The sequence below is a fragment of the Arvicola amphibius genome, chromosome 18, assembly GCF_903992535.2.
Source record: "Arvicola amphibius chromosome 18, mArvAmp1.2, whole genome shotgun sequence".
Lineage (NCBI taxonomy): Eukaryota > Metazoa > Chordata > Mammalia > Rodentia > Cricetidae > Arvicola > Arvicola amphibius.
In genome coordinates this window covers 32,605,179-32,632,834 of record NC_052064.1, presented here as the reverse complement: position 1 = coordinate 32,632,834, position 27,656 = coordinate 32,605,179, and the positions used below count along the sequence as shown (strand labels likewise).

The following is a 27,656-nucleotide window of genomic DNA, read 5'->3' as shown; positions in this document are numbered from 1 at the left end:
CCATGTGATTGCACAATGGGGTTTGGGTAAATCTGTGTCCATTCTGTGACTCCAGGTTGACCATGTGATTGCACAATGGGGTTTGGGTAAATCTGTGTCCATTCTGTGACTCCAGGTTGACCATGTGATTGCACAATGGGATTTGGGTAAATCTGTATCCATTCTGTGACTCCAGGGTTGACCATGTGATTGAGCTTGGATTATAAAATGACTACATTATCTTAGCCACAGTGATTGGTTCCAGGGAAGGGCCACAGCCCAAGCCAGACTGTCCCTTCCTCCCCTCATCTTCCCCTCCCTCCCTTTCTCTTTCCATCTTTGGGTGATGCTGAGGAGGGACACATTACCCAAGAAATTCGACAAAACAATCTCCTGTAAAATTTCCAGAAGTCGATACTCTAAGAAATCTGAGGCAATTTCTGTTGAAGTCTCTAGAAGCTCCGAGTCCCTTAAAATGGGGGTTATCTTTTGTCCCAAACTGACCAGTGAGGTCCCAGGAGCAAGAATCCCTGTTAAGCAAGGGTGCAGCTAAACAGTTTAGTTAGGGCATTTCCCCTATGACGTGGGCCGGCAGGGGAGTGGTGGCTGTCGAGTATCCTCTTCTAGGTGCCTACTTCAGTTGGACCTGTCCTGCTAGATCATGTTCTCACAGAGATCTTCTTAGAACAGAAGCCTTTTCCTGACAGGGACTGTTGAGACTGTATTTTAGATAATGAAATAATTTAAAAAATCAAAAGGATTAGCTGGGCAGTGGTGGCACACACCTTTAATCCCAGTACTTGGGAGGTAGAGGCAGGTGGATCTCTGTGAGTTTGAGGCCAGCCTGGTCCACAGAGCAAGATACAGGACAGGCTCCACAGCTACTGGGAAACATTGTCTTGAAAAAAAATCAAAGAACAAAAATACAAAAAAAGACTCTTTTGAGCAAAATTTTTCTTTTTATAAAATGAAGGTCCAAGTAGCCAATAATTGCTTTTAGTTTGGCTGCTAGGAAATTCAGTTAAATAAATCTAATGTTTAACCTAAAGCACTAGCTTCATCCAGGTTGTCTGATAATATCTATCTCTCTGATCTTTTTAATCAAGGTTTTTGTTCCAGGTGGTTTTATGTCATCTTGACACAAGCTCGAGTCATCTGAAAGGAAGGAACCTCAACTGAGAAGATGTCTCCATGAGATCAGGCTGTAGGGCATTTTCTTAATTAGTGATTGATGGGGGAGGGCCCAGCCCATGGTGGGTGGTGCCATCGCTGGGCTGCTGGTCCTGGGTTCTATAACAAATCAGACTGAGTAGGCCATGGGGAGAAAGTCAGTAAGCAGCTTCCCTCCAAGGCCTCTGCAGCAGCTCCTGCCTCCAGGTTGCTGTCCTCTTTGCCCTGCCTTGCTTTCTCCTCAATGGAGGAAATGTGACTGGGTATGTAAGCAATAGAAACCCTTTCCTCTCCACTTGGAGGCTTTTGGTGGTGGGTGTTTTGCCATAGTAATCCCAATTAGGACAATGTTCCCCCCCATTTCATTTTAGTTGCTTTTTTCTTTTGGTATTACATAATTCTTTGTAAGCTTCCAGAGCATTTATACTATCTAAGGTAAACTGGAGTTATTTATGTATCTGTCTGTCTTCTTTTCCTAGCTTAGAAGAAGCATAAACTGCTTATTGAAAGGCTCAGCGTACACAACGGAATCGGGTATAGATTTTCCTTTGTTTCCTCTTTTCCTGAGGACAAACTTAGCCATCACGTCTGGAAGGGTTGGACCGGCAGGGATCCCGACTTCTAACCCTTTCTGACTTGACCAAGTTCCTCAGAAGTGCCGTGGGCAGGGGACCTACCTCTCCTGCAGGCCTTTTCTTTGGAGGCCTGTGGGGCATGGAAATGAATCTCCATTGGGATAATGAAGAGCTCCATTGGGGGCTCATTGGTTTTAAAACGGCTCCTCAGGGGGTTGAAGACTCTGGGTGATTCTTCTGAAACAGGAGGTAATTTCAGAGCCTTTGGCGCCTGGAGAAAGTTTAAACACAAAACCAAAGTGACCGGGTATCAAAACTGCTGCCTGCGGAGGGCAGAATGATACTCCAACTAACTGCAGTTTCTCCTGCTGCTAAGAGAGCAAAGGTCATCGATGGGCTGGGAGCTGGTGCTGATTGCTCTGGTGTGTGTTGGGAGTGTTGCTTTGATGTCTCCAGGGAGCTCCAAATATGTACTGCCTGCCTGACTCTTCTGAGTTTTATCCACACTTGTAATTCCAGCCCATGGGAAGTGGAGACAGGAGGATCAGGAGTTCGAGGCCATCTACAGTCAAATGGCAAATTCAAAGCCAGCTTGGGCTGCCCCCAACTTTCCTCTCCCGACCTTAAAAGCCTTTGAGAGAATAATAGTCTCTGTTGTGACAGGGAGAACGGTGTGGATTGAAGTGTCATGGCTGGGACTTCTGCGTACTGATGTTGTTAAGAGGATAAGCAGAGGGAACAAGGAGCAGAACACTGTTCAACCTCAGGTGAGAAGAGAGAAGGGGCTCAGAATGGGACTGGTTCCCTTTGGAAGCAACTCCTCCTCCTCCTCCTCCTCCTCCTCCTCCTCCTCCTCCTCCTCCTCCTCCTCCTCCTCCTCCACGTCCTCCATCTCCACCTCCACCTCCTCCTCCTCCTCCTCCTCCTCCACCACCACCTCCTCCTCCTCCACGTCCTCCTCCTCCTCCACGTCCTCCTCCTCCTCCACGTCCTCCTCCTCCTCCACGTCCTCCACCTCCTCCTCCTCCACGTCCTCCTCCTCCTCCTCCTCCTCCACGTCCTCCACCTCCTCCTCCTCCTCCACGTCCTCCACCTCCTCCTCCTCCTCCACGTCCTCCACGTCCTCCACCTCCTCCTCCACTTCCTTCTCCTCCTCCTCTTCCTTCTCTTCTTTTTGTTGTTGTATTGTTTTGTTTTTCAAGACAGGGTTTTTCTGTGTAGTCTTGGCTATCTTAGAATCACTCTGTGGACCAGGCTGGCCTTGAACTCACAGAGATCTACCTGCCTCTGCCTCCTGAGTGCTGGGATTAATTAAAGGTGTGCGCCACTACTGCGGGACATCTTTCAGTAACTTTTTTTTTTTACATCCCAAAGTTTCCCCTCCTTTCTCTCCTCCTAGTAGTGTGTGTGTGTGTGTGTGTGTATGTGTGTGTGTGGGGGCGCGTGCATGCGTGTCCTGCCTATCCACTCCTCTGTTTCCCTTCAGATCTCCCATGGATATCAGCCAGCCATGGTATAACACGTTGCAGTGAGACTCGGCACCCCCTCTCCTATTAAGACTGGATGGGGCAATCCTGTAGCAGGAAGAGGGGCCCAAAAGCTGGCAGTGGGGTCAGGGACAGTCCCCACTCCTACTGTTAGGTGTCTCACATGGGGGCCACGCTACACGATTGTAGCATATATGTAGAGGGTCTAGGTGGGTCCCGTGCAAGCTCTCTGGTTGTCAACTCTGATGAGCCCAGGTTAGTTGATTCTGTGAATTTTCTTGTGGTATCCTTGACCTCACTGGCTCCTACAATCTTTTCCTCCCCATCCTCCACAGGATTTCCCCCAGCTCCCTTTGGTAATGTCTAAGTTTCAATTTCTTCCTTAAAATAAGAGGAAGAAGTCTTACCAACCATGCTGAAAAGCTGGGGGATAAATGAATTAATATGTGCAGTCACAGTAGTGTTTGGAATATGGATTGTTTTATGACATGTGCAGTGTGTGTGTGTGTATGTGTGTGTGTTATGTCTGTATGTATGGTGTGTGTGGTGGTGATATGTGTGTATATGGTTTGTGTGGTGTGTGTGTGTGTGTGTGGTAAGTCTACATGTATGTTTGTGTGAGGTGTTTGTGCTGTACGGTATGTCTGTATGTATGGTGTATCTGTGTCTGTGGTGGTGTGTGTGTGTGTGTGTTGATGAGGGTGGAGCTTGGTGCAAGTTAGACAAACACTTCGCCACTGAGTTGCCTTCCCAGACTCTGTTTCCCGACACAAGGTTTCACTGTGTAATCCAGGCTGGCTTTGAACTCACAACTCTCCCGCCTTTACCTTGTGAATGGTGGATTTCTTCCTGTTAGTGTTTAACACTCAGTTTGGCCCCTAGCAGAAAAATTTCAGCCTCTGATCATGTTGTCACACGAACACAATTAAAGAGTCATCATGCCAGCTTCAACAACTCATTTGGCTTGGCTTCTACTTCCTATCCTCAAACACACACACGCACATGCGCACACACACACACTCACTCACAACCATATGTATAATATTACCTCCAGTTCCAGTCATTCAGAAATTGCAGAACACTTCACTTTTTGTTCGCAATATTTAGCATATGAATTTACTGCTTTGAGATGTGTAGGTGCTAGTGTTCAGAGGAAGAAAAAAAATAAAGATTTTCTGTTTTTCCCCAGTGCTTAAAAGGAAAAAAAAAAACCCAGGAATCAGAAACACACATAAGCATCCTACATGTTTGGGACTGATTGAGGAAGGAAATTCTATCCAATTTGTGCAGAGCAATATTTATAATTTTGAAACATTAATAAAATGATTAGCCCCCCAAACACACACACCAAGATCCTGTTCCTAGAAAACCCTCCCCGCACAGGTGCTGCCCACCAACGGCCCTGTTTTGAATACGGACCTTGTGGGTTCTGTTTCACAAGGGTAGCATGAGAAAAGCTGTGTGGGAACTCAGACTTCTGTGTGAGGGATGGCCGAGAAGCCAAGCCTTAATTTCTTTATTCTAAGTAGAAATTGACACACGGTTTTAACACAGTGAAAAATGTTGCTTTCCTGTGTTGAACGAGTGCCTGGCTCAGGTCAGGCTGGCTTAGGTGTGAGAGCTTAGGCCCCTGTTGATCCCCGTGGTCGATGATGCTGGAGTTCAGGTTGCTCTTACCTCTGGCCTGACGGAACCCGGGAGACGGCTCAGATCAGGACCACCCAGACAGTCCTGAGCAGAATGAATGATGAAAGCAACATCCCTTACTGGTATCACCCTTTGCCTAAATTGCGTATGGTCCTTCAGAGATACCTTCAGATGATAGTGGCCTGTCCGTATTCACACAGCCGCCATGGGGCAGAACATTTTGGAGTTTCTTCTACGTGTCTTATCTATCACTGATGCTTCTCAAATGCCAAAGTCCCGTACAGAATCATGAGGGAGGGTCAGGTCAGAGATCGCCAGAGTCATCTTTTCTTTTATTCAATGGCTTACTATTTGTATTTCTTGCGCATTGGTGTTTACCTCCGTTTGTGTCTGTGTGAAGGTGTCAGAGCCCCTGAAGCTGGAGTTAAAGATGGTTGTGAGCTGCCATGTGGATGCTGGGAATTGAACCCTGATCCCGTGGAAGGGCAACTGCTGAGTCATCTCTCTAGCCTCTGGCCAGAGTCACCTTAATGAAGAAGGTGTTTTTTACTTCTAAATTTTTATCACAGTTGTTTACTGATTTTATATGTGAATGGGCACCTGCTACTGTGCCCGTGGTCGTCAAAAAATAATTTGTGGAAGTTAGCACTGTAATTCCACCGTGTGAGTCCCAGGAATTGAGTCAGGCTGTCAGGCTTGGTGGCAAGAGTCCTTTAAAGCTGCACCGTCTTGCTGGCCCCATTTTTGGCATTTTTTTTAAAAAAGATTTATTTATTATGTACACAGTGTTGTTCTGCCTGCATGTATGCCTGCAGGTCAGAAAAGGGCACCAGATCTCATTACAGATGGTTGTGAGCCACCATGTGGGTGCTGGGAATTGAACTCAGGTCCTCTGGAAGAGCAGCCAGTGCTCTTGACCTCTGAGCCATCTCTCCAGCCCCTGTTCTTGACTCTGAAAGGAGTTCATACGCTTACCAAATTATCCTACATTAGCAAAGGTGACTGAGTGTTAACTGGATGAAATAGCTCGGCTCAGTTTTCTCTAGCATTTTGTAACTGGTAGTGAAGCAGCTGCTCACAGGCTCAAGTTCTGCCTTACGTGTTTAGAAAGACTCCCTGTCTCCTCACGGGACAGGGTTCTGTTGCTCTCAGGAGTGATGGGGGGCTGGAGAGATGGCTCAGAGGTTAAGAGCTCTTCCAAAGGTCCTGAGTTTAATTCCCAGCAACCACATGGTGGCTCACAGCCATCTGTAATGGGGTCTGGTGCCCTCTTCTGGTCTGCAGGCATACACACAGACAGAATATTGTATACATAATAAATAAATATTAAAAAAAACTTCAACCAACCAATCAGGAGTGATGGGCCGGAGCGGGGGGTGTGTGTGCCAAATCACTCCAATTTCCAACAGAAAACTGCCACAGTACCTCATCCCAGCTTCACCTTGTGAGTTCAGAGACATCCCTCCAAGTTATTTAATTTCTAGAATGGAATTCAACATACACAGATACACAGACACACACATGTGCACACACACAGGCACATACATTTGCACACACACAGACACATGCACACACAGATACACACATGTGCATACACACGTATACATACTTGTCTACACAAACGCGTACACATGCACACAGAGACATGCACACACATATGCACACAGACACGTGCACACACATATGCACACACATACGTACACACAGGCACACGCACACTTCCCTACCTTTTTTTTCTTTGTTTCCCCAAGGGCTCTTTGTTCTGAGCCCATGGCAGATGGTATAGGAGGGAAAAGGCACCCTCTAACAGGAGGCTCCTGGGACAAGCAGCTGCCTCTGGCCTTGTGGGGTTGCGTGTTCCCTTGATTATCTGTAAAAACAGGTAGTGTGTCAGCTGCAGGGATGGGGTGAACTGCTGGATCTTAACTCTTGTTACTCTTTTCCTTCTTTCTTTTAGAAATTTGGTGTGTGTGTGTGTGTGTGTGTGTGTGTGTGTGTGTGTGTGTATACATGCTACATGCCTGCAGAAGCCAGAGGGTATCAGATCCTTTGGAGCTGATTATAGGCGGTTGAGAGAGTTGTGAACCCTCCAGTGTGGGTGATGGGAACTGGAATGAGCTCTCCTGGAAGAGCAGGAAGGACTTTTAACTATGAAGCCAACTCTTTAGCCCTCTATTTTATTTTTTAAGCAGGGGTTTACATACTATAGTCCAGACTAGCTAGCTGAAACTCCCCATGTAATGCAGAGCTGCCTTAAACTGGCGCCCCCCGCTTCCTGAGTGCTGGGATTACAAGTCTATACCCCCCTCCCTAACCTGAGTGCTGGGGTTACAAGTCTATACCGCCCTCCCTAACCTGAGTGCTGGGGTTACAAGTCTATACCGCCATCCCTAACCTGAGTGCTGGGGTTACAAGTCTATACCGCCATCTCTAACTCGCGAGCCTTTCTATGTATAGGATGAATATGTAATTAAATGCATATACATGACTAGAAAATAGAAGTTTTATGCAAATTTGACCGATGAGAAGAAAATGAGGGAGAGCGTGGTTTACTGAGATGGCCACGGCTTTGCCGTGGCAGGTAGGGGACCCCCCGTCTTCACTCTCTGGGCGCTTGTGACTGAGTATGGGTGGTGGTAGGAAGAATGGTGATAATAGCACAAGAAGTGAAAACAGAAAGGAAATTGTGTTCTACATGTGCAATCCCCACGGGGGTCTCAAAGTCGTGTTATCCTCATCCCACGGAGTGGGAAACGGCCTCATCAACCTTAAACAATGTGTCTGAGATCCTTTTTTTTTTAGTATTTATTTATTTATCTATTTATTATGTACACAATATTCTGTCTGTGTGTATGCCTGCAGGCCAGAAGAGGGCACCAGACCCCATTACAGATGGTTGTAAACCACCATGTGGTTGCCGGGAATTGAACTCAGGACCTTTGGAAGAGCAGGCAATGCTCTTAACCTCTGAGCCATCTCTCCAGCCCTGTGTCTGAGATCCTAAACTCAGCACTTGAATGGCAGAATCCATGTGGCTAAGCACTAGGCAAAGCGGAGCCCGGCAGGGTCTCGTCCCCACATTAACTCCCCCCCCACCCCTGCCATTTTCCAAGGTGAGCGGCAAGAAGAAGCTGCATCTGGCGAGCCTGTGTTCTCAAGGGAACTCTGCATAAGCTCACTTAGATCAACATAGACCCTCAGGCTCAGACGGATGAGACCTGCTTTCTACCCTGGGTAAGGCACCGCTGTTGACCGTGAAGAGGTCTCTGTCGCTAGGAAGCTGGAGCTGACTGATGTGGACCCGCCCAAGGGCCTTCCTGGAGGCCGGCTGTGTCTTTTCATTGTGGCTTTCCTCCGGAGCGAGGACATGGAGGTGGCTCTCTATCAATGCTTCCTAGGGGACAACAGACACACAGGCTATAAACACAAGGGGATTAAGCGGGCTCTGTACCCAGGCATTGTGGGTTCAAGGATGTGAAGTCTCTCTGCAGAATGAAGAAACAAGCCCGGCATCACGATCTCTAACGCTGTTATTACGGTGATGAAACTATTGACCAAAAGGGAAGGACATACAGTCATGTCTGAATACAGTGCTTTGCAGAAATAAAAAAAAACTCAGGATGAAGAGCCTTAAACCATGATCTTTATATCGTTAGAATCTCTTTCCCCCTTCTGGAGTGTGGCTTCTCCATGCCCCTGCTCTCCTTGACATGTGACCTCATAAAGCCAAACAAGATTATTCGAGATAGGAACAGATACTGTCTCAGTTGCTCTGTGCAACTAACACACACCACACACATCTCTCTCACCCCCATGTCCCCACACTACACACTACACACTACACAACCACACACACATACACATACACACCACACACACATACACACAGAGTCTCAGAGTTTAGAAAGCACTTCTACATTTAACTCACAACTCCATCCTGCTGAGGAGTTCATTCAGGAGGCTGGAGGTTAAGTTCTAGCTATTACAACTAGTTAAGGAACATAGACCACGGCTAAGGCCACAATTCTATCTTTCTAGACAGACCTAGATGGGGGCGGGGAGTCAGGGAGACTCTGAAGTCAAGAGGAGCAGAGGGGATCCTGACAGAAACCGCACCTCGGCCTGGCGTTCATCTTCCTGCCGTGACTGCTTCCTGAGTGGTGTCGGGTGGGTCCCCGGATTGCTGTGGTTCTGGGTGGCAGAGCCCTGGTCCACATGAGCGCCCGTGCCAGCTTCCTCTTTCTCCAGGCCCTGCGGATTGCAGTAGAGCGATAGTGGATCAGCTGGGAACAGACACATCACGGAGCCTTCACGGAAATGGCAGCCAGGACCAACTACCAAGTCAGAAGGCTGCTGCCCGGATGTCAGGAACGCGAGGCTGCTTCTTGGATCCCGTTTCCTCATTTGTAAAATGGGGATCCTGGTTTCTTGCCCTCGTTTCCTTATAGAGGTGCCTGGGCCTCAAATCAGATAACAACAGTGACCATTTCTGTATGAAGGGCAAGGGATCCTGGGGGGCAGTGTGATTGTGTGTCGCGACCTATACCCACTGAGATACGTGACTGTGTGTCGTGACCTGTACCCACGGAGATGCGTGACTGTGTGTCGTGACCTGTACCCACTGAGATATATGACTGTGTGTCGTGACCTGTACCCACGGAGATGCGTGACTGTGTGTGGCGACCTGTACCCACTGAGATGCCGAATTGCAAACCTGACCTTGGAATTCCTGGGTGTCTCCTGGTGGTTTTCTTGGGGAAGAAAACGGATTCATGGCCCCCAGATTTATATATTTTTAAAGCATTGTCACAAAAATCACAGGATTAAAGAATGTTAGGTGGTGACATATGTCTGCAATCCCAGCGTTTAGAAAGCTGAGGCAGGGGGACTGTGAGTTTTAGGTTAGTCTGGGCTACATAGTAAGACTCTGTCTCAAAATATTTATTAAAAATTAAAGCCAACTCACTAACAAACACAAAATAATATTAGAGAAGATACTTCAGAAATCTGAACACTAAAGTCTAGACTTGTGTTGTACAGAGCAGTAGCTATGAGCCACATATGGCTATTTGTACGTAAATGAATCAGAACTAAATTAAAAACGTAGTTTTGCAGTTGCAGTAGCTACGTTCCAATGCCCACTAGACACACGTGATTAACTGCCACTCTCCTGGATAACACACATGTCACACTTTCCAGACTGACCCTTGCATCTTCCAGATGAAGACGATGTAACCAGAACCCCTAAATCTTATTCTGCAAAACTTTATTTTAAGCTGTTAAAAAAAAATATCCAAGTATCTGTAAACTGGTCACACAATCAACAGGTATGGGTTGGGGAGACATCTCAGTGGTTTAAGTGCTAGCCATGCTTGCTTCGGGATCCGAGTTCGGATTCTCAGAACTCACTTAAACGCTGTGTGGGTAAGGCAGCCTGTGCAGAATTTCAGCCTCAGAGGTTAGAGACAAGGGATCCCCAAGGCAAGCTGGTTAGCAATGAGCTTAGGGTTTGACTGAGAAACCTGCTTCAGTGGGTAAGATGGAAGAGCAATGTGCAGTGATTCTAGCCCTCAGACCTTAGCAAGCAGCCACACCAGTGTGGACAGGCACACCCACCTACACGCGTGTGCCCACACGCAATCAAACGTGCACATACACATGCACACCCCCACTGTGCACACACGTGAAGGATGTAATACACAGCAATGAGCAGGTACCTTGTTCATAAGACGGTCTCCGTTGAATCCCCCCAAACGGAGGGTTAGACAGGCATGGAGATGGTATTTTCGGGGAAAACACCCGAGAGATCCTGCTGCGGTCTGAGATTCTTGGGTATCCAAGATGACCATCCTGGAGCAGCGCCAGAATCCTTGATATGTCCTGAGGGGCAGGTGAGGACTACTGATGTGAAGGAGAAGGACCAGTCTAGAGTGCAGGAGAAACTAGACGTTCCCCACCTCGCAGAAGTCTGGCTTGAACAGACATTAAGAGGACAGTCAAGAGATGAGCAGGATTAGAAAACTCAGACGTTTTGTGAGCACTCTCATCTGCTTCACCATTCCCAAGAACGAGGTCACTTGTTGGGAAACAACAAACAAAAACATGACTGCTTCCTAGGTGTTTAGCTTAAGAGGCTTGTCAAAAAGAGAGCTAATTGTGGTGCTTCCTTCTGTCTGCCACTCGGCCACTCAGCCTTCTAAACCTAATCTACTCATTCTGCAGCACTTCTTGAAGTTTGACCAAGCGCCCACGGTCTGCTAGGCTAGACATGGAGGAACTAGTCTTGGATTTCTTACAGCCGGTTGGAGAGATGGATCTCTCTGGACTCCACTCTAGCGCTGAGTATCAGTGTGCTATGAGGCCAGAAGCTCAGGATTGACTACAACTTTTAGAAAAGCCTTTGTAGAAGAGTCAGGCTTGGGTGGGACATCTAGATTAAAATCTTTGTATGTGTTTGTTTACATAAATGTGTGTGCACGCATGTGCATGTAGGTGAGGAAGCTAAAAAGGGGCATCACGAGAGGGCAGGAAAAAGTCTAGGGGGAGGTGGAAGGTAGAGAGGGCAATGATGTAAGGCAGAAGAGGGACCAGCTGTGCAGAATGAGGGATGAGGAGCAGTCAGACAGGAGAAGGAATGAGAGCCTTCACTAATGACGTGTGGGAAGGTTCATGAACCCCATTACTCTGTACGCTGACATAAACGTTCATTTAAACAACTTTTAAAGCTGGGCATGGTGGCTTCATGCCTTTAATCCCAGCACTCAGACTGAAGCAAGGAGATGTCTACGAGTTTGAAGCCAGACATCTAGACATCAAATTCCAGGCCAGCCAGGGATCTATGGAAAGACGTTGTCTCAAAGACAAGCACACAACAAAACAAACAAACATATAAGCAGAAAGCTTTTAGAAAGGATGAAAAAGAGAAGAAGCAGACTTGGAGAGTGGGGTCATTTCATCACGGGGTGGCCAGAAGAGACTAGAGAACTTGCTAACACTATGAGGTGAGCGGACGAGAATGTCGGATTCTGTTGGACTACCGGCCTCTCCCTGGAGTCTCACCCTTGCTCCTCCCGCTCGAGGGCTTACTTAATTTATTTATTTTTAATTAATAATTAATTTTTGAGACAGGGGTGAAGCTAGAACTCGCTCTTGTAGACCAGGCTGGCCTTTTAAACTCACTGAGATCTGACCTGCTTCTGCCTCCTGGGATTAAAGGAGTGCCACCACCTCTGCCACCAGCTGGTTTGCCGGCTGCTGCTTTTAGAGACTTTAACAAGGAGCTATGTATAGCAAGGGGCTCACAAATACAAGGTCCCTGCACCCTTTTTCTAGTCCACACATGCTAGGATGACGTCACGTATGTATGTGAGATCTTTTTGTTTTTTTGAAGGCTGCTACCTCTGAGGATACTGGGCCAGGCTGTGGGATGGTTAGCTTGCCCTGCCGTGGCCCCTTCCAGTGACAGCCCTTTATGGTTGAGAAAGCTCTTTCTCACAAGTGGTAAGCAAAAAGGACGGCCTGGAACCATGGCACTGCCTTGAAGGTTAAAATCAGGTGCCAGACAAGCTCAACATCTCTCATTCCGTTTTCAAGCCCCCACTTACTGGGGCAGGGAATGGTTTTGCTCCTTCCCCAGGTAAACTGTAAAACAAGAAGCAAGCCAGAATTTTTGGTTTGTGTGCTGGTGTTGAAGGCAACCCAAGGCAGCAGAGTGAGGTCTGGCATGTCTTAACACTCATCTCTCATCTCCAGCAGTTTGCAACTAAAATACACGATGTCCAATTAAGTTTAAGTTTCAGATAAACAATGAACACTTTTGAGTAGAAATATGTCCCCAAATATTGTGAGCTTCACTGTTTGTGGGGTGCAGGTGCCAAATTGGCACTCAAATTCCCACTTCAGGTTTTCCTAAGTCTACAGAGTGCATTTGGGGTTCTGTCAGGAGGAGGGGCGTTCTTCTCTCTCCTGAGGGGATTGTGCCCCCAAAGTTGCCTTCTTTAAGAGGACCTGAGATGACCTCAGACAGGGAACTTATGAATTCTGGAAGAATGTGGAGCTGTGGGTGCAGGAAGGATCTGCCCTTCTGGGTCCAGCTCTGTTTCTGGCTGACTGACCTTGGACGAATAAATACTTTGCGTCTTAGACCCTCCTTTTTGTCTTGTGAACCGTGGGTTTAAGTGGAAGGTCTCTGAGGCTTCGGTGTAGAGTAGGTTGGAAGCAAGTCTGGACTGGACTGCCAGAACGTGAGGTTGAGCGGTGTGTGTGTGTGTGGGGGGGGGCAAGTACTCAGCTGGCCCCACTCCAAAATGTCAGCAAAGATAAAGGCAGAAGTTGGGATAGAGACTTGTGAACTACAAAGCTTGGGACTTTGCCCTTAGCGCAGAATTGGACCTGAAATCCTGGTGTTTCTTGGCATCAGTGGGAATACACCTTCACATCAGACTGAGAGGTGCAGGGAGACTGGAGTTCATCGCCCCCCCATTTCCCCACTGACCTGCGCACTGAAGTCTGTACATGGTATCGGGGGCCATGTCCGCAAAAGGCCCCGGAGATATCTCTTGGCTGAATACCCAGGCTGGATCTGCCGTAGAGTCTGGCTCTCTGGCTTGCTTCGGAAGTAGAGGTAAGGCTGCCAGGCTCTGTCCTGCTCCCTCTGTGGGGAAACCAATCAGGAAATAGCACAGTGGCTGAGCCCCAAGTCTCCTAGAGTCTCCTAGGATGCAAGACGGTTAGCCCAGTCCTCACCAGCAATCCAGAGACTCCAGGAGGGGTCAGAAGGCACCAGTAACAGATGCCTTGCCTAATAAACACAATCCAAGAGCCCAGAGGGCAAAGCCCTGAAAGGCTCCTGAAGACACGCAGTCAGAGAGGAAGGAGAAAGGACCAAATGCCAGACCCCCATCTTGGTAGAGAGCATTAGGAAAGAATAAAGCCTCGGGGAGAATTCCTTCGACAGTGGAAATCTTGTCGGTCTCTTCAAAACGGCCCCGAGGCAGTGGGAGAGTGCGCAGCGACCTCCGCCCTTAGTGCCTGTCCGGGTTCACAGGGAGCCTGACATTTTGAAAATATTTGACCCTGTTGCGTTTTGTTTCGGCCAGAGAGAGTTTTCTGGGACTTTCCCTCCCAAATTCAGTCCCTCTGTGCAAGGCACAGGGGGAACAGAGAGACGTCTAATACTTGCCGAGGGATTTCTATTGTATGGGAAGCCTTTTACCGCAGGATAATCCTTGTAAGGTGCACGAGTTCTAAGTGATGTGGAAAAAGCTGAGGATGATTTGTGGAGCCCGTGAAATAGCCAGGCGGTGGTGACACACGCCTTTAATCCAGCACTCGGGAGTTCAAGGCCAGCCTGGTCTACAGAGCGCCTTCCAGGCTGGGCCTCACAGAGTTTATAAATCCTCACATGGAAACTTTGGTTATATTTAAACCACAACAGAGTGCGGGCAGGCTCAAACCAGGCACCCGTGGAGTCAGACAGAACTCAGAGCTTTTCTCATCAGTACAAAACCTCCTGTTCCCCAAGGACGTTTAATCTCAACGATGCACCAGGGACTCAGCTCCAGGTAGCATCCCGGTAACAGAAGAACAAAAGATGGTTTGAAGCAGGCGCTCCATCGGATGTCCTGGAGAGTCAGAGCTCAGACTAGAGTCCGGCATGCTCAAGCTTGTTAGGATTCAGTGAAACCCGACTCAACGGTCAACACAACGAGAAAGAAAGTATGTTAGCTCACGTATCAAAAAGACCAAAGTCTGGAGAGTAATGGGGCTGGTGAAATCAGAGGCTCCATGTCTCCTAAGTTCCACAGGCAGCAAGGCCCTTTGTACCTCTGAGAAATCTATCACTCCAGTCTTACAGACACGCTGAGCCTGAAAAACGAACACAGGAGACACGGAGCGGGTCCAGAATGCCCCGCAGAATTGGACGGGAGCTTAAGAGAAAGCCTGGGACAGTCTGCCCCTGGATTTATGGTCAGGGTGTCAGCATCCACCGCTCACACTGCCTTACGAATACGGCAAGTCTTCAAGCCTTTCCGAGTCTCCAAAGGCGGAGCTAGCTTCATGTGAGGCGTGGGAAGTTCATGGTATTTAGAGTCACGCGGCCTACGAGATTTTGATTTTACAGGTCCCAGAAAGACATTCTTTGGAAATTGGTAACTAAGTGAACGCACAGTTGTACTCCCTGCTCCACCACTTCTCGGTCACCTAAGTAAGTTACATAAGCTCATCTACGAGATGAACCCACTTTCTGTCTTTTAGGTCTGCCCACGGCCCAAACTGTAGATGGAACCTAGTGCCTCGCGCACGGTACCTACGCAAACGCTCCACTACCAACCAATATCCCCAGCTTCACCCTATTTCCTCTTTTTGTCTTGGGATTTGTTAAGCTGCCCAGGCGGGCTTTGAGGTTGGGATCTTCCTGCCTCAGGAAACGTGTGTGTGTGTGTGTGTGTGTGTGTATGTGTATCCCTGAACACACACACATATGTACATATGTGTATATGTATGTGCATGGGCATGTACAGCTTTGTTTATATATGTATATGTATATGTGTATGTGTATATATGTATATCCCTGAAAACACACGACGTACACACATGTTTATGTGTGTTTATGTGTGTATCCCCGAACACACACACACACACACACACTTGTGTACACACATATGTATGTATGTGTATATGTATGTGCGTGGGTGTGTACTGGTCAATGGACAGCTTTGCTTATATATCTCTCTGTGTGTATGTGTGTGTGTATGTGTATCCCCGAACACATGTATATATGTGTATACGTATGTGCTTGGGTATGTGCTGGTCAAAGGACAGCCTTGTTTTATTCTTCCACCAAGCAGGTTCTGGGGTACTGCACCCATTGGCTGAGTCATTTTGCCAGCCCTCCTTCAGGGCTTTCAGGTGCTGTGCATAAAATCACGTGAGCCATCCCTTCCTAAGCCTGTTCCTAGGGACCTGGGGAGGTGAGGGTTCGCTTCCCCTCAGTCCTCCTGGTCTCCTTCCTGTCTGCCTTGCCGTATGAACACGTGTCATTTCCCCCAGCATCGGAGGAGACTACAGAGCAACTCTGAGAGCCACTCCTGCTGAGCACGTGTCCTTAGGCAAATTAATTACTTCCCAACTCATCTTGTTCAGCATCCTCAGCGGAAAGAGCAACGGGCCGAGGTGTGTGTAATGGTATTCTAGACTTCTCTCTAGTAGGTGGTCGACAATATTAGCCTTTCTTTCTTCTCCTGGCTCAGGCTGTGGGGAACTACGGAAAATTGTGAAATCCTTCTTCCTTGTGCTGCTGTTTCCTCGCAGACTCCCAGCTCATTTTTTTTTTGTTAACTGAACCCCTTTCCCAGAATCCTTTGCATTTTGAAGAGACTGCACGACCCAGTTTTGTAATCCCAGTGTACAGAAGGTAGGGGCAGAAAGATTGTCGGTTTAAGAGCAGCCTGGACTATAGGAGGAGACCCTGTCTCAAGACAAAACCAAACCAAAACAAAACACAGGGGCCAGGGGTGTAACTCAGTGGGAGAGACTTGACACGCGTGTCCAAGACCCTGGGTTCAATCCTCAGCAAACCAAAGTCCGTTCAATTAGCAGCCCCAATTCCATCTGCAACTTCAACCTCTGCTCTTTGCCTTATAATGTAACATACTAACAGGGTCTAGGGATTAGGAAAAAGACATCCTGGGTTGGTGTGTGTGTGCATGCATCCTGGGTTGGTGTGTGTGTGTGTACATGCATGTGTGCATCCTGGGTGTGTGTGTGTGTGTACATGCATGTATGCATCCTGGGTTGGTGTGTGTGTGTGTGTACATGCATGTGTGCATCCTGGGTTGGTGTGTGTGTATGCATGCATCCTGGGTTGGTGTGTGTGTGTGTGTGTGCATGTATGATTTTTCTGCCAACTCCAGTTTCTTTAAGTTCTCATTCAGTTTCTCTTGGTAATTTCCTGAGTGACACCTGTGTAGTGAACAAAGCCACCTCATGGGATGAACAGATGCATTCAGGGAAAACCAGGATCACTGAGAAGGCCGGTTAGGATGAGAGCTATTCCAATATGCATAACGTGGGTAGAAACAAGGCAAAATATGGAAGAATGACTTAGAGTAATTACAACCTCTTCTTTTAAAAAGATTTATTTATTTATTTATTATGTATACAGCATTCTGTCTGCAAGTATGTCTGCATGTCAGAAAGGGACACCGGATCTCATTACAGATGGTTGTGAGCCACCATGTGGTTGCTGGGATTTGAACTCAGAACCTTTAGGGATAACAGCCTGTCTTCTTAACCGCTGAGCCATATCTCCAACCCCCAGAGTAATTACAACCTCTTAAAAGTGCATCTTATACATAATGACAGTGGAAAGGCTGACAGAAAGAAAATATTAAAATGTTAGAAATAGCAATATTACACTGCCGGGCTCAAGAATGCACATCATTTTTTATATTAACTTAAATCAAATTTCTAGCAATATGGTTAGATCATATTTATAAAGAGGAAATCTAACTAAACTTACGGAACCCACCCGTTTCTCTTCCATATTTTTCCGAGTCCTCTTCTCCCAAGAGCATCCTCCACAGTAACCACCCACTCAGAGGTTACTTGAGAACAGAGAGGGAGACAGAAGGGAGCCTGGGAGGGAGTTTCTGGATGAGGGAAATAAACAGGACAGCAGGAGGCTGCGGTGGGTTCAGGCTGCTCAGCCTGCCTTGGCTTTGCCAGTCAACCCTCTGCTGGCTTCTTCTGAGACGAGTAATTAGCATTCAGAGACCAGCCTGTGAGCCGCTCCGCCTTTAATGAGAGGCTTGCTTGACAGGCTGCCTCTCCCAGGCCCCTGTGCCTAGCCTTGCCTCTGCAGTCCTGTCTACTCATCCCAGGATAGAAGGCGGCTGGCTGTTCTTAGGGCTTGTATGCCTGCTCAGGGTGGCAGGGCACCAGGAAGGTCAGAATGGCCAGGCTAGCCAGCTGCTACCATCCTGCAGAGAGTGGCCCAGGTTCTGTGTGTAAAAGTCCCTAGGGGGTGAAGAGAGATGCCCAGAAACGCCAGGGCTGGCAGGTAAAGCTCTCCACAATTCAGCCTTCACCAGATTCTCCAGATGTATTTTGCAAGCCAAGAGTCCATGCCTGGCTGATGCCCCTGTTTCCCTCTCCTTGCTCTGGGCTCCTGCTCACCTATGTCTCTATTTTTACAAGATTCTGTTTAAATTCTTCTTCCTCCAAGAAGCCACTTTCCCAGTCAGAGGCAGTCACGGCGAGAAGACGCCAAAAGCCCGGACACCAAAGGAACAGTTAGACAAATGAGATTACTCCAAAGTCACACACTCTGGCACAGCAAATCAACAGAGTGAAAAAGCCTGCAAAATGAAGTGTTTAGAATACAAAGTATTTCTTCTGACAAAGGGTTACTATCCAGAATATAGTAGGAACTCAAAAAAGTTAATAAGAATCCAGTTTAAAAATGGGCAATTAGCCAGGCGGTGATGGTGCACACCTTTAATCCTAGCATTCTAGAGGCAAAGGCAAATGGTTCTTTGTGAGTTCAGGCCAGCCTGGATTTCAGAGTGAGTTCCAGAATAGCCAGGGCAACACAGAGAAACCCTGTCTCTGCGGGGGGGGGGGCGGGGGGATTTATGCAGACACTTCTCAAAAGAAATTAAAACGGGCAAGGGATTTATAAGAAAAATGCATAATGCCATTAGTTGCAGAGACATGTAAATCAAGATTTCAATAAGAGATCACCTCACCCCAATTAGAAAAACTGTTATAAAGAATAAAAAGATCCAGGGAGGTAGCTCATGGGATAGAAGTGTTTGATGCTAAGCTTGGTAAGCTGGGTTCAACCCTTGGGACCTACATGGTAGGAGGGAAGAACCCAAAAGTTGTCCTCTGAACTACTCATACACACAAAAGCACATATAAGATAATGCATAATGCATGCAATTTTTAAAAAGCCGAAAACATAAGGGCTGGGGATGGGGTGTTGCTAGCATGTCACGGCCTTAGGTTCTATCTCCAGCCGGACAAGCCAGGCATGGTGTGCTTATTTGTAAACTTAGCACCCTAGAGATGAGAACCAGAGTGTCAGAAGTTCAAGGTCATTCTCAGCTATGTGGTGAGTTTGAGAACAGATAGAAAATATGATATTTAAAAAGGACAAAAATGGCTGCATACCAAACACTGGTGAGGTACGGTGCGAAGGAGATCTTACTATTGTGGATGGGCATGTTAATCAGTACATAGCTGCTACGGAGGACAGAATGGGAAGCAGATCCATCACACAATCAAACCCACTACTTGGCAATGTGTGAAGTAAATAAAATCACGATACCTGTACTCTTACGTTTATTTTGGCAGCAATAGCTAAGATATAGAATCGTCCCAGAGTCAGGGAGATGGCTCAGTAGGTAAAGGTGTTAATTGTGCATGCCTGACGACTTGAGTTTGATCCCTGAAACCCATATTAAAAAATCTGGGTGCTTTAGCATGCATCTGTAATCCTGCATTGCTAGGGTGAGATGGGAGGGAGAGACAGGAGCGTTGTCTGGGAGCTTTTGGGTCAGCTAGGCTGGAAAACGAACCCCAGCAGCAGAAGCAACAAGGAGGATGCAGGCTTAGCAAGGTATAAGAAGAGAAGTGACTTGCATAAATTATCCTCGGACTTCTACATGTGTTTCATGATATGTGTGTTCTCACACGCAAGCACACACATACCTGCACCCTCACAAACAAACAAACTTTAAACACAGAAGGAATTTGATTTAAGGTATTGTTTACAGGTGATTGGAGTGTGTAAAAGTCAAATAGATATTGAGGCAACATTGAGACCCGCAGTCTCGGGGAGTTGAGTCCACCCTTTTCTAGAAGGACAAAGAGAAGAGCAGGGTCAAGGGTCACCCACAAGAGTCTGGAGCAGGTGTGGGACTGCAGCTGTTTCTTGTCAACTGGGGCAGAATGGAAGGAGAACTCTCCAGGTTTTTTCCCTTCTTCCTCTCCCGGTCTTCTCCCAACATGCCCTACTGGCAAAGAGCTGGGATGTTGACATGGATGTCTCTGGAATTGTATGACGCCTGTGTTCAACCCCATAAACAGAGCAAAGCAAGAGAATAAACAGGCCAGGCACAATGACCTCTGGAGTCCCTTCAAGTTCATAGACAGTAGGATGCCCATGCTAGCCGTGGAATGTCAGCAGACCCAGGTTTGGATCCTGGTTCTGTCACTCACTGACCTCAGCAAGACACACAACTCCTTTAAGCTTTGGTTTCCGTGTCTGCAAAAGAGCCAGCGTGGTGCTGAAGCAGGAAGGTCAAGTATTGGAGACCAACCTGGGCTACACAGGGAGATCCTGTCTTTAAAGGATAGATATGGTGTGGACAAGGAAGGTTGCTGAGAAAACCTGCATCTCACAGGGGCATTGGGACGATCAAACTAAGCAATAGCTTAAACTCACAGTAAACATTTAACAAGTATTTCCCTTTCAGCGAGAATTTATGACTTCATGGTAAAGGGCAGTGGGGTGTTTGGTCAAGGCCATTACTTCAGAGAGGGAGGGGACAGTAGAGGTTTTCCTTTCGGAGGGTCTGCAGGTGGTAAGATATGTGATTAAGATGACTGGTAACCACAGTGGGAGACTAAGAAACTAAGAAACACTGAAAGCGTGCACAATGAATTCACACAGTGCTTGCCCTAGAGGAGATGTCATCCCATTGGCTGCTCTAAGAGACTAGTTTCCAACGCACCATGGGATGTGGAAGGAGGAAGCCGGGTGTGTTTCTGCCCAGGGAAGTGGAAGAAGATTGTGAGGTGACATGATCTGTTTTGAAGGATGTGTCGGAGTTATCCAGAAGCATGCACAAAAGTTGAGCTGAGAAAGGGGTTGTTGGGGCGAGCTAGTCTGCATTAGGAGAGGATTTGAAGGGTCCATCATTGAGATGGTGGGACACAGGGGTAGACACGGAAGAGAGAGCCAGTGTGTGAAGGGCCTGGTATCAAAAGCTAAAGTTTTATTGGGACTGAAAGCCTTTGAAACAAGGGAATAACCCCACCCCTGCCCCACCATCTCCAATCTAAAATTTCAGAGTGACACACCTTCACAGACTCTCTCAGGGCCTCGGCCAAAGGGCTGATGCATGTGGTTTAGAAAGCAGGGGCCATGCATGCATATCAGCACTTCAGACAGAATGAACAAGAGGACAGCAGAGATTCCCCTTAATAGTAAATGCAGGATGGAAAGAGTAGTTAGCTTCTGCTGATGCCAAAAGACTCAAGGTAAATAAAGAATTCTCATTTCCACAAGCTAGGAGCATCAGAGGTTGAATTATGATACCCGTGGCTGTGAGGCAGGGTTTCATGGGTTCTGATTAAGTCTGGTGTGGAAAGGGTTTTATGTCCCCGTAACTGAAAGAGAAATGTAAATTGATAATACCAGAGTCCTTTTGCTTTTGAAGTTTCCCCATAAACAATCTGTGAGCCTCATGACAGTAGTTCTTGGTTTATAGACAAAGCTGGAGGTCTGAGTTCCATGCCTTCCTTCCCTGGGGACCAAGAAGTTGCATTCAAAGCTGCAGGCGCATTTATGAACACATCACTAGCGTCTTTCCCAAACCCACCTGTCTCCTTCCATAAGCCAAGATGGCTTCTTTGAGGTCTTGAAGCGTGTGCAGTTCAAGGTCTGGCTTCTTCCGGTGACCTCTTCTCCTCTCCTTGGGTGTCCATGCTGACACAGCTAGCCCCTCTGAGTACAGGATCAGCGCCCCCTTTCTTGTGCTGAAGGTCTTAGGAAGAAAGAGGCTCCAGGAGTGCTGGCTGGCACTGTCTCCATCCTGGGGTTTGCTGACCAGAACATAGTCTTCCGGGGACTTCCAGTTCAAATAGTCCTTTAAGGAAAGGAAAAATGCATTGATTGAGACACTGTGGAAAATCCTTCTGTAACCAATACTGTCTGTGCAAAGTTTTTGGCTTTCTAAACTGTGTATTTATTTATGTGTTGTTGTAGGAGGCCACTTGTTTGTTTCCTGGATGCCCAGACTCCAGAAATAATCACATAGAAACTATATTATTTAAATCACTGCTTGGCCCATCACTTAACTGTATTGCTAGTTAGCTCTTACATCTAACTATTAACCCATTTCCAGTATTTTATATTTTACCACAAGGCTCGTGGCCTACCGGCAAGGTTTCACCCTGTCTGTCTCTGGCCGTGGCTCCACGGCTTCTCTCAAACTCTGCCTTCCTTCTCCCAGCATTCAGTTTAGTTTTTCCCTGCCTAGCTAAATTCTGCCTTGCTATAGGTCCAAAGCAGTTTTCTTTATTAATGAATGGTAATCACAGCATACAGAGGGAAATCCCACATCAGTTGTGCGTGTGTGAGGTCAGTCTCTGCCTTCCACTTTCTGTAATCCTATCCACACCTACATTTAATTAAAAATAATGAGAGAAATCTTAAAACACACACACAGAGAAAAATCCAACACAATAACAAAAGTTAGTAGAACTTAGTACACAAATCCATCTTATTCACGCAACTTTCAAGGAGATCCGTGCCTGCCTACAGACTTTTCTGCAGAGCACAGTACAGGTTACAGGCCAGTTGCATCTCCTGGTAGGCAAGCAAGCAGTCAGAACTATCAAGGACGATAGATGCGTTGGCAATTAGACTTGGACGAGTAGCCAGTTTAAATATGAGAAACTATTCCAGCCCACTACCATTTCAGCTACGCACAGAGAGGGCCAACCTATACATTCCAGATCATGAACATTGCCTAATTTGGCTATATATAGGAGCCTATAAAGGAGTTATATACTTTGTAAGTGTATGCCATCGGCCACTGAAGTCCTTTGAAACTTTATATATCTTTTAACACAGTGAAGGTCAAATATCATGGCATACTTTCCACAAGGATAGAGCTCTCTGTTTGGACCTATGAAGTTACAAAGTACCCCAAAGTGTTTATTTTCCTGGTGGGCCTCAGGAGTTCAATTATGCTACCTCTTTAAAAAAATCTCCGAAAATGAGATTTGTTTTGTCCTCCATGAAATATGAATCCTGTGGGTTGAATTCCACAAAGTTCAAAACAACCATCCAAAGGCAAAAAACAAAAAACAAAAAAAACCCAAACCCCAGCATTTCAGCCGCTGAGCTCAGCTCCTAAGAGGCAATAGCAGTCAGTTCTCCTAATATCGTCTATAGACCAGGTGGGAATTCTGGTCTAAACCAAATTTTCAGTCTCCAGACAATCTAGATTCTCCTTCAGGCTCAAGCAAAGGCCAGTAGGGCGTGAGGGTGAGCCAGGCAGGCTGTTCCCGTGGCAATTATGGGGGTCAGGCAAAAAGAAAGATCTGCCAGTGGACCGCCACCATCTTGGCTCCAAATTTGCCAAAACACAGCTTGGGAAGACAGAACGTCCCTCCCCATGCTCAAAATGTGCTCCCCTTACTACCCCCCAAGTTCTAAGACTCACCTCTGGTTCAAAATAGACTTCCAACTTCTGTTTGTTCTGGACCAACTTCCCGTGTCCCCGGCTCAGGAGAGAGAGACCAAGCATGTTTCTTCCCTGACTACACCCTCTCAAGAGCAGTTCATCTCGGTTTTGAAGGCTGAAAACTGGTCACGCCTCAGGGTTTCCAAAGCTCAACAGCAAACCAAAGGAGACCTTGAACATTGGGCCTTTTATGAAATGTATTTCCCCTCTCACAGAAACCCAGGATCTTCCAGCCACACAGTTTAGACAGAGCACATCTTTGTGGGGAGGAGAGCGGAACTGCAAGGCTCCTCAGATAGCAGGCTGTATACCCTGGGCTCCTGTGAGCCCTTGTTTGTGTCCCTGAGACCTTGGTTGCTTTGCTACAGGGCCACATGCATCTGCGAATCTGGGCCAAGGCACCACATCCTTCTCATTGTGAAGGGAGGTTGTTTCCTGGTTGCTATGACAGCATAGGGAAATGAAGTCCTTTAACCCAGGCAAAGGCATGCTGCTTCACGGGCTGGGGTGGGGGTGGGAAGCTGTTCCACTGGACATTGAAGGGACCAGACCAAGTCCTGGGGGTAGAAGGTGGGGTGGGAAGCTGTGTTGGGGTTGTCTTTTTCTAATGGGTGTTATCTTGCTTTTAACAACGTTCTTCCCTGTCCCTTGACATGTGAGTCTGTCACTGCCAACTATTAACAGACTCGGGGACGTCCTCTAGGTCACCAAAAGCCACTTGTGAATGTGTCCCTTGGCTGTGCCCCAGGATCCCCTGAACTCGATAGGAGGCTTCATTTTACTCATGCTTGCTTTGTGTGAGTGACTGGGAGACACCGGCAAGTTCTGACTTTCTTTGCATTTCTGGTTCTCAATGGGGGGCATTTTATCACACACACACACACAGACACACACACACACACACACACACACACACACAGACACACACACACACAGACACACACAGACACACACACACACACACACACACACACACACACACACACACACACCACCCCTGCACTCCCCACTCCCCACAGACCAGGACCATACCACACCACTCTTGGGCCTAGAATGTTAAATGTCCTGCAAGGTGTGACTGTCTTGCATAATGAATGTCACTTGGCACCCTTGCTTGCTTCTCTTTGATGCTGACACTGTCAGCACAAAACAAGCCCGTGGGGGCCAGGAAGCCAGAGGACCCTGTGGCTGGTTAGGACCCAGTTTTGACCAGGGAAATCAAACGGCTTGTGTATGTGCCCCCTGCTGGTTGGTATTCAGAAGTGCAACAACTTGTGGCCTACCTACCTCGGGCTTCCTTCTCCACCTTGGCAACGCCTCCCACCCCCACCCCAAGGCAGGCTCAGACCTCCTAGCGTCAGACCTCCTAGCGTCAGACCCCTCACGCTGTGAAATGAGATTGAGTGCACCTGGGGAATTAAAATCTTGACCGCAGAGGTTTAAAAATGAGTTTAATCAAATTAACAGTGAGGTAATGCTTCGCACTTGGGAAGCTGTAAACAAAGCAAAGCAAAATAAAATAGCTTTGACGAGGAACGTGAAACTCAAAAAACCCTTGTACATTTAAAATGGCGCACTCTTGCAGAGCCGTGGTGGTGGCACACACTTTAATCTCCACAATTGGAAGGCAGAGGCAGGCAGATCTCTGAGTTCCAGGTCCGACTGGTCTACAGAGCCAGAACGGACAAGGCTACAAGTTTTGGGGTTTTTTTTTTTTGGTGTGTGTGTGTTTGTTTGTTTTTTTTAGAAACCCTGTCTAAAAAAACAAAATAAAGTCCAAAACAATAATAATTAAAATAAAATTGTTCATTCTACCTGAAAAGTGGTATGACTGTTCCAAAAAACAAAACAAAAACAACAACAACAACAACAACAAAAACCAGGCATATAATCAACACATTGTCCAGTAAGTCTGTCTGCTTTTGGGTATATTCCTCAAAGGAGTTTCTGGAAGCAGACACCTGGATTCGTCTTCCCCGTGTTCATAGCTGCACCAGCTGAAACAGTTAAAACGTGAAATCGATTCAGTTATCCACTGACACACAGACGATTGAACAAAATTTGACATATGTAGACAATAAAACATTATTCAGCCTTAAAAAGAGAAAGAAATTCAGAAATGTGCTACAATACGGATGAACCTTGAAGACACGCTAAATGAGATACGCTAGTGACAATACTAGTCAGGTATGGGACGGTGTTACCTTCATGACCTATCTAGAGTAGTCTGATTCACTGGTCCAGGAAGGGGGATGGGGGGAATAGGGGCGGGGGGAGGATGGGTAGCTGGAGATGGGGGAGGGTGGAGAAAATGCCAAAGTTAGTGTTCTGTGCAAACTGCCTTTGGAAAATGTAAGCCTTCTGGAGAGCTCCTCTCTCCATAACATAACCATAGGGTAAATGTTCTTAGTTCTAAGGAAGTGTTAACTTAAATCTGGTTAAAATGGTAAGCCTCTGTATCTTTTATCACAATTAAAGTTTTTCAAATATATAGCAAAAAAATTCAAAAGCTGAATCAAACACTTGTTAATCCAAGTGGTCAGCATAGCCTGAAATGACCTGCTCACAACAAGTGGGACAAAACCCTTCAAACCAGGGCTCTAAAATAGTTTCCAGGGGTCTTAGGCTACAGTCACACCTATCAATACCTCTTCAAAACATAAAGAAGACCCTTCACAAAGCTTCCCAAGTGGTAACTACAGCAGAGAGGAAGCCCTAGTCTAGAAGAATACCTCTTCCCTGAAAGACAGCTGTGTTCCCAGAGCTGGAGGACAGAGGGTGTTGGGGGGCATGGATAAGGGGCCATGGAAGACTACAGACAGGAAGGGTTCGGGTGGGACCTGAAGGGCAGAAGTTCAATGGAAGATGTGGAGGGTAGAGAGGTGGAAGATGAAAGAAGAGATATAGGAGTCAGGCACATGGCAAAGGGGTGACCTTTCTGGTGGCCATGGCCATGAAGGTCAGGTACACACTGGCTTTTATTCCCTAGGTCTTTCCCGTCCTCTCTTTTAAGACAGGGTCTCGTATATCCTAGGCTGACCTTGAAATTGCTGCGTAGCCATGGTGATCTGGAATTCCTGGTCCTCCTGCCCACTTAGATGGGGTTTTCAAAGCAGGGAGGCGATGTGATTCCATCTGGGGCTTTTGAAAGGGAAGTCTGAGAAACTTGTAAAAGGTGATGGGAAGGAGGGTGCTTATCTCGTGAACCTCTGGGTGAACTCTCAGGACTTGTAACCCGGGCCAGTCTTCCCTTGGACTTGACTGAACTCGTCAGACAGGTCAGGAATGACTAGTCAGTGGCTATATGACCGTTGAGCGAGATACAGAAAGAGAAACTTCATCAGTTGCAAGAAAACAGAAATCTTCAACATTTTAGAAATGGTGTTTCTAAAATGAGTGCAAGACACTTCAGAAACTTTACTTACAATTTTGGGAGGATGCTGTGTGAGAGCCGTAGCTGCCAGCTGAGCAAGTGACTCTGCTTCTCTGGCTCCCATGATGTTCTTTGTGTGAGCCCCACAGACTCTGATAAGTTCAATTTGCCCACGGGACAGTGAATGGGACACCCAGGAAGTGATGGCTGTTCCAGTCTAGTTTCTCAAGTATCTCACTTGAGAAAAACACCCAGGTATCCGTGTGATCCTCTCAAGGCCCAGGCAAGGCAGCTAGGCCTGGCTGGGGTTGTAATCTGTGAGCAGACAGACCCCAACGCCCCGGCAGGCCACTCCCTAAATCACCGTGTTTACATCCGTGCTGTTTCATATGGACCAATGAGCAGATCTATGGATCAATTTAATAGGCATTTAAAAGCATTACTCAGTCCCCACAACAGTTTATGGAAAGTGCATTCAGAAAGCAATCGAGGTTATTGCCATTCTAAAGTGCTTGGGGATCCCAGATGAAAGGCTCTCGTAACCGGGAAGTATTTATAACTCAAGAAGGAACCTTCCACACCGTGTTATACAACACGGCCACCACCCCCTGGCATGCCTGACCTGTCAGCCCATGCGGCAAGCATGTTTAAATTTACACTGTAAATTCTATAGGGTGGAGACCGTTGTTTTTTATGGTTTGTAAAGCCATCATGAATAACCATGGTACTCTGTAAATAAATAAAAACCACATGAAACGATGGAAATAGAGGCCTCACCCCCTGAGTGTTTGGGAACTTGTCCCTAGTTTCAAAGTCTTTGGGTTCAATGGATGCCACTCTGCAAAAGTGGTCTGGGAGATAACAATGGGATTTTTGTTTCTGCCTTGCCCCTTTGCAAACGTGTGTTGTGTAATTTTATCTATCTTCAGTCTTCAGGATC

The 27,656-nt window shown here is 47.0% G+C and overlaps 1 protein-coding gene across 1 annotated transcript in view; it reads right to left on the bottom strand.

Moving 5' to 3' along the window:
* Positions 1–23,406, bottom strand: part of Kiaa2012 (KIAA2012 ortholog) — an 87,298-nt gene extending 63,892 nt beyond the window's left edge. The window contains 9 exon segments of the mRNA XM_042054269.1: positions 1,827–1,995; positions 6,586–6,719; positions 8,081–8,252; positions 8,975–9,109; positions 10,590–10,738; positions 13,353–13,379; positions 13,382–13,511; positions 21,472–21,738; positions 23,323–23,406. Of these exon segments, the coding sequence (XP_041910203.1) occupies positions 1,827–1,995; positions 6,586–6,719; positions 8,081–8,252; positions 8,975–9,109; positions 10,590–10,738; positions 13,353–13,379; positions 13,382–13,511; positions 21,472–21,738; positions 23,323–23,406 (1,267 nt within the window).
* Between the last annotated feature and the right edge of the window lie 4,250 nt (positions 23,407–27,656).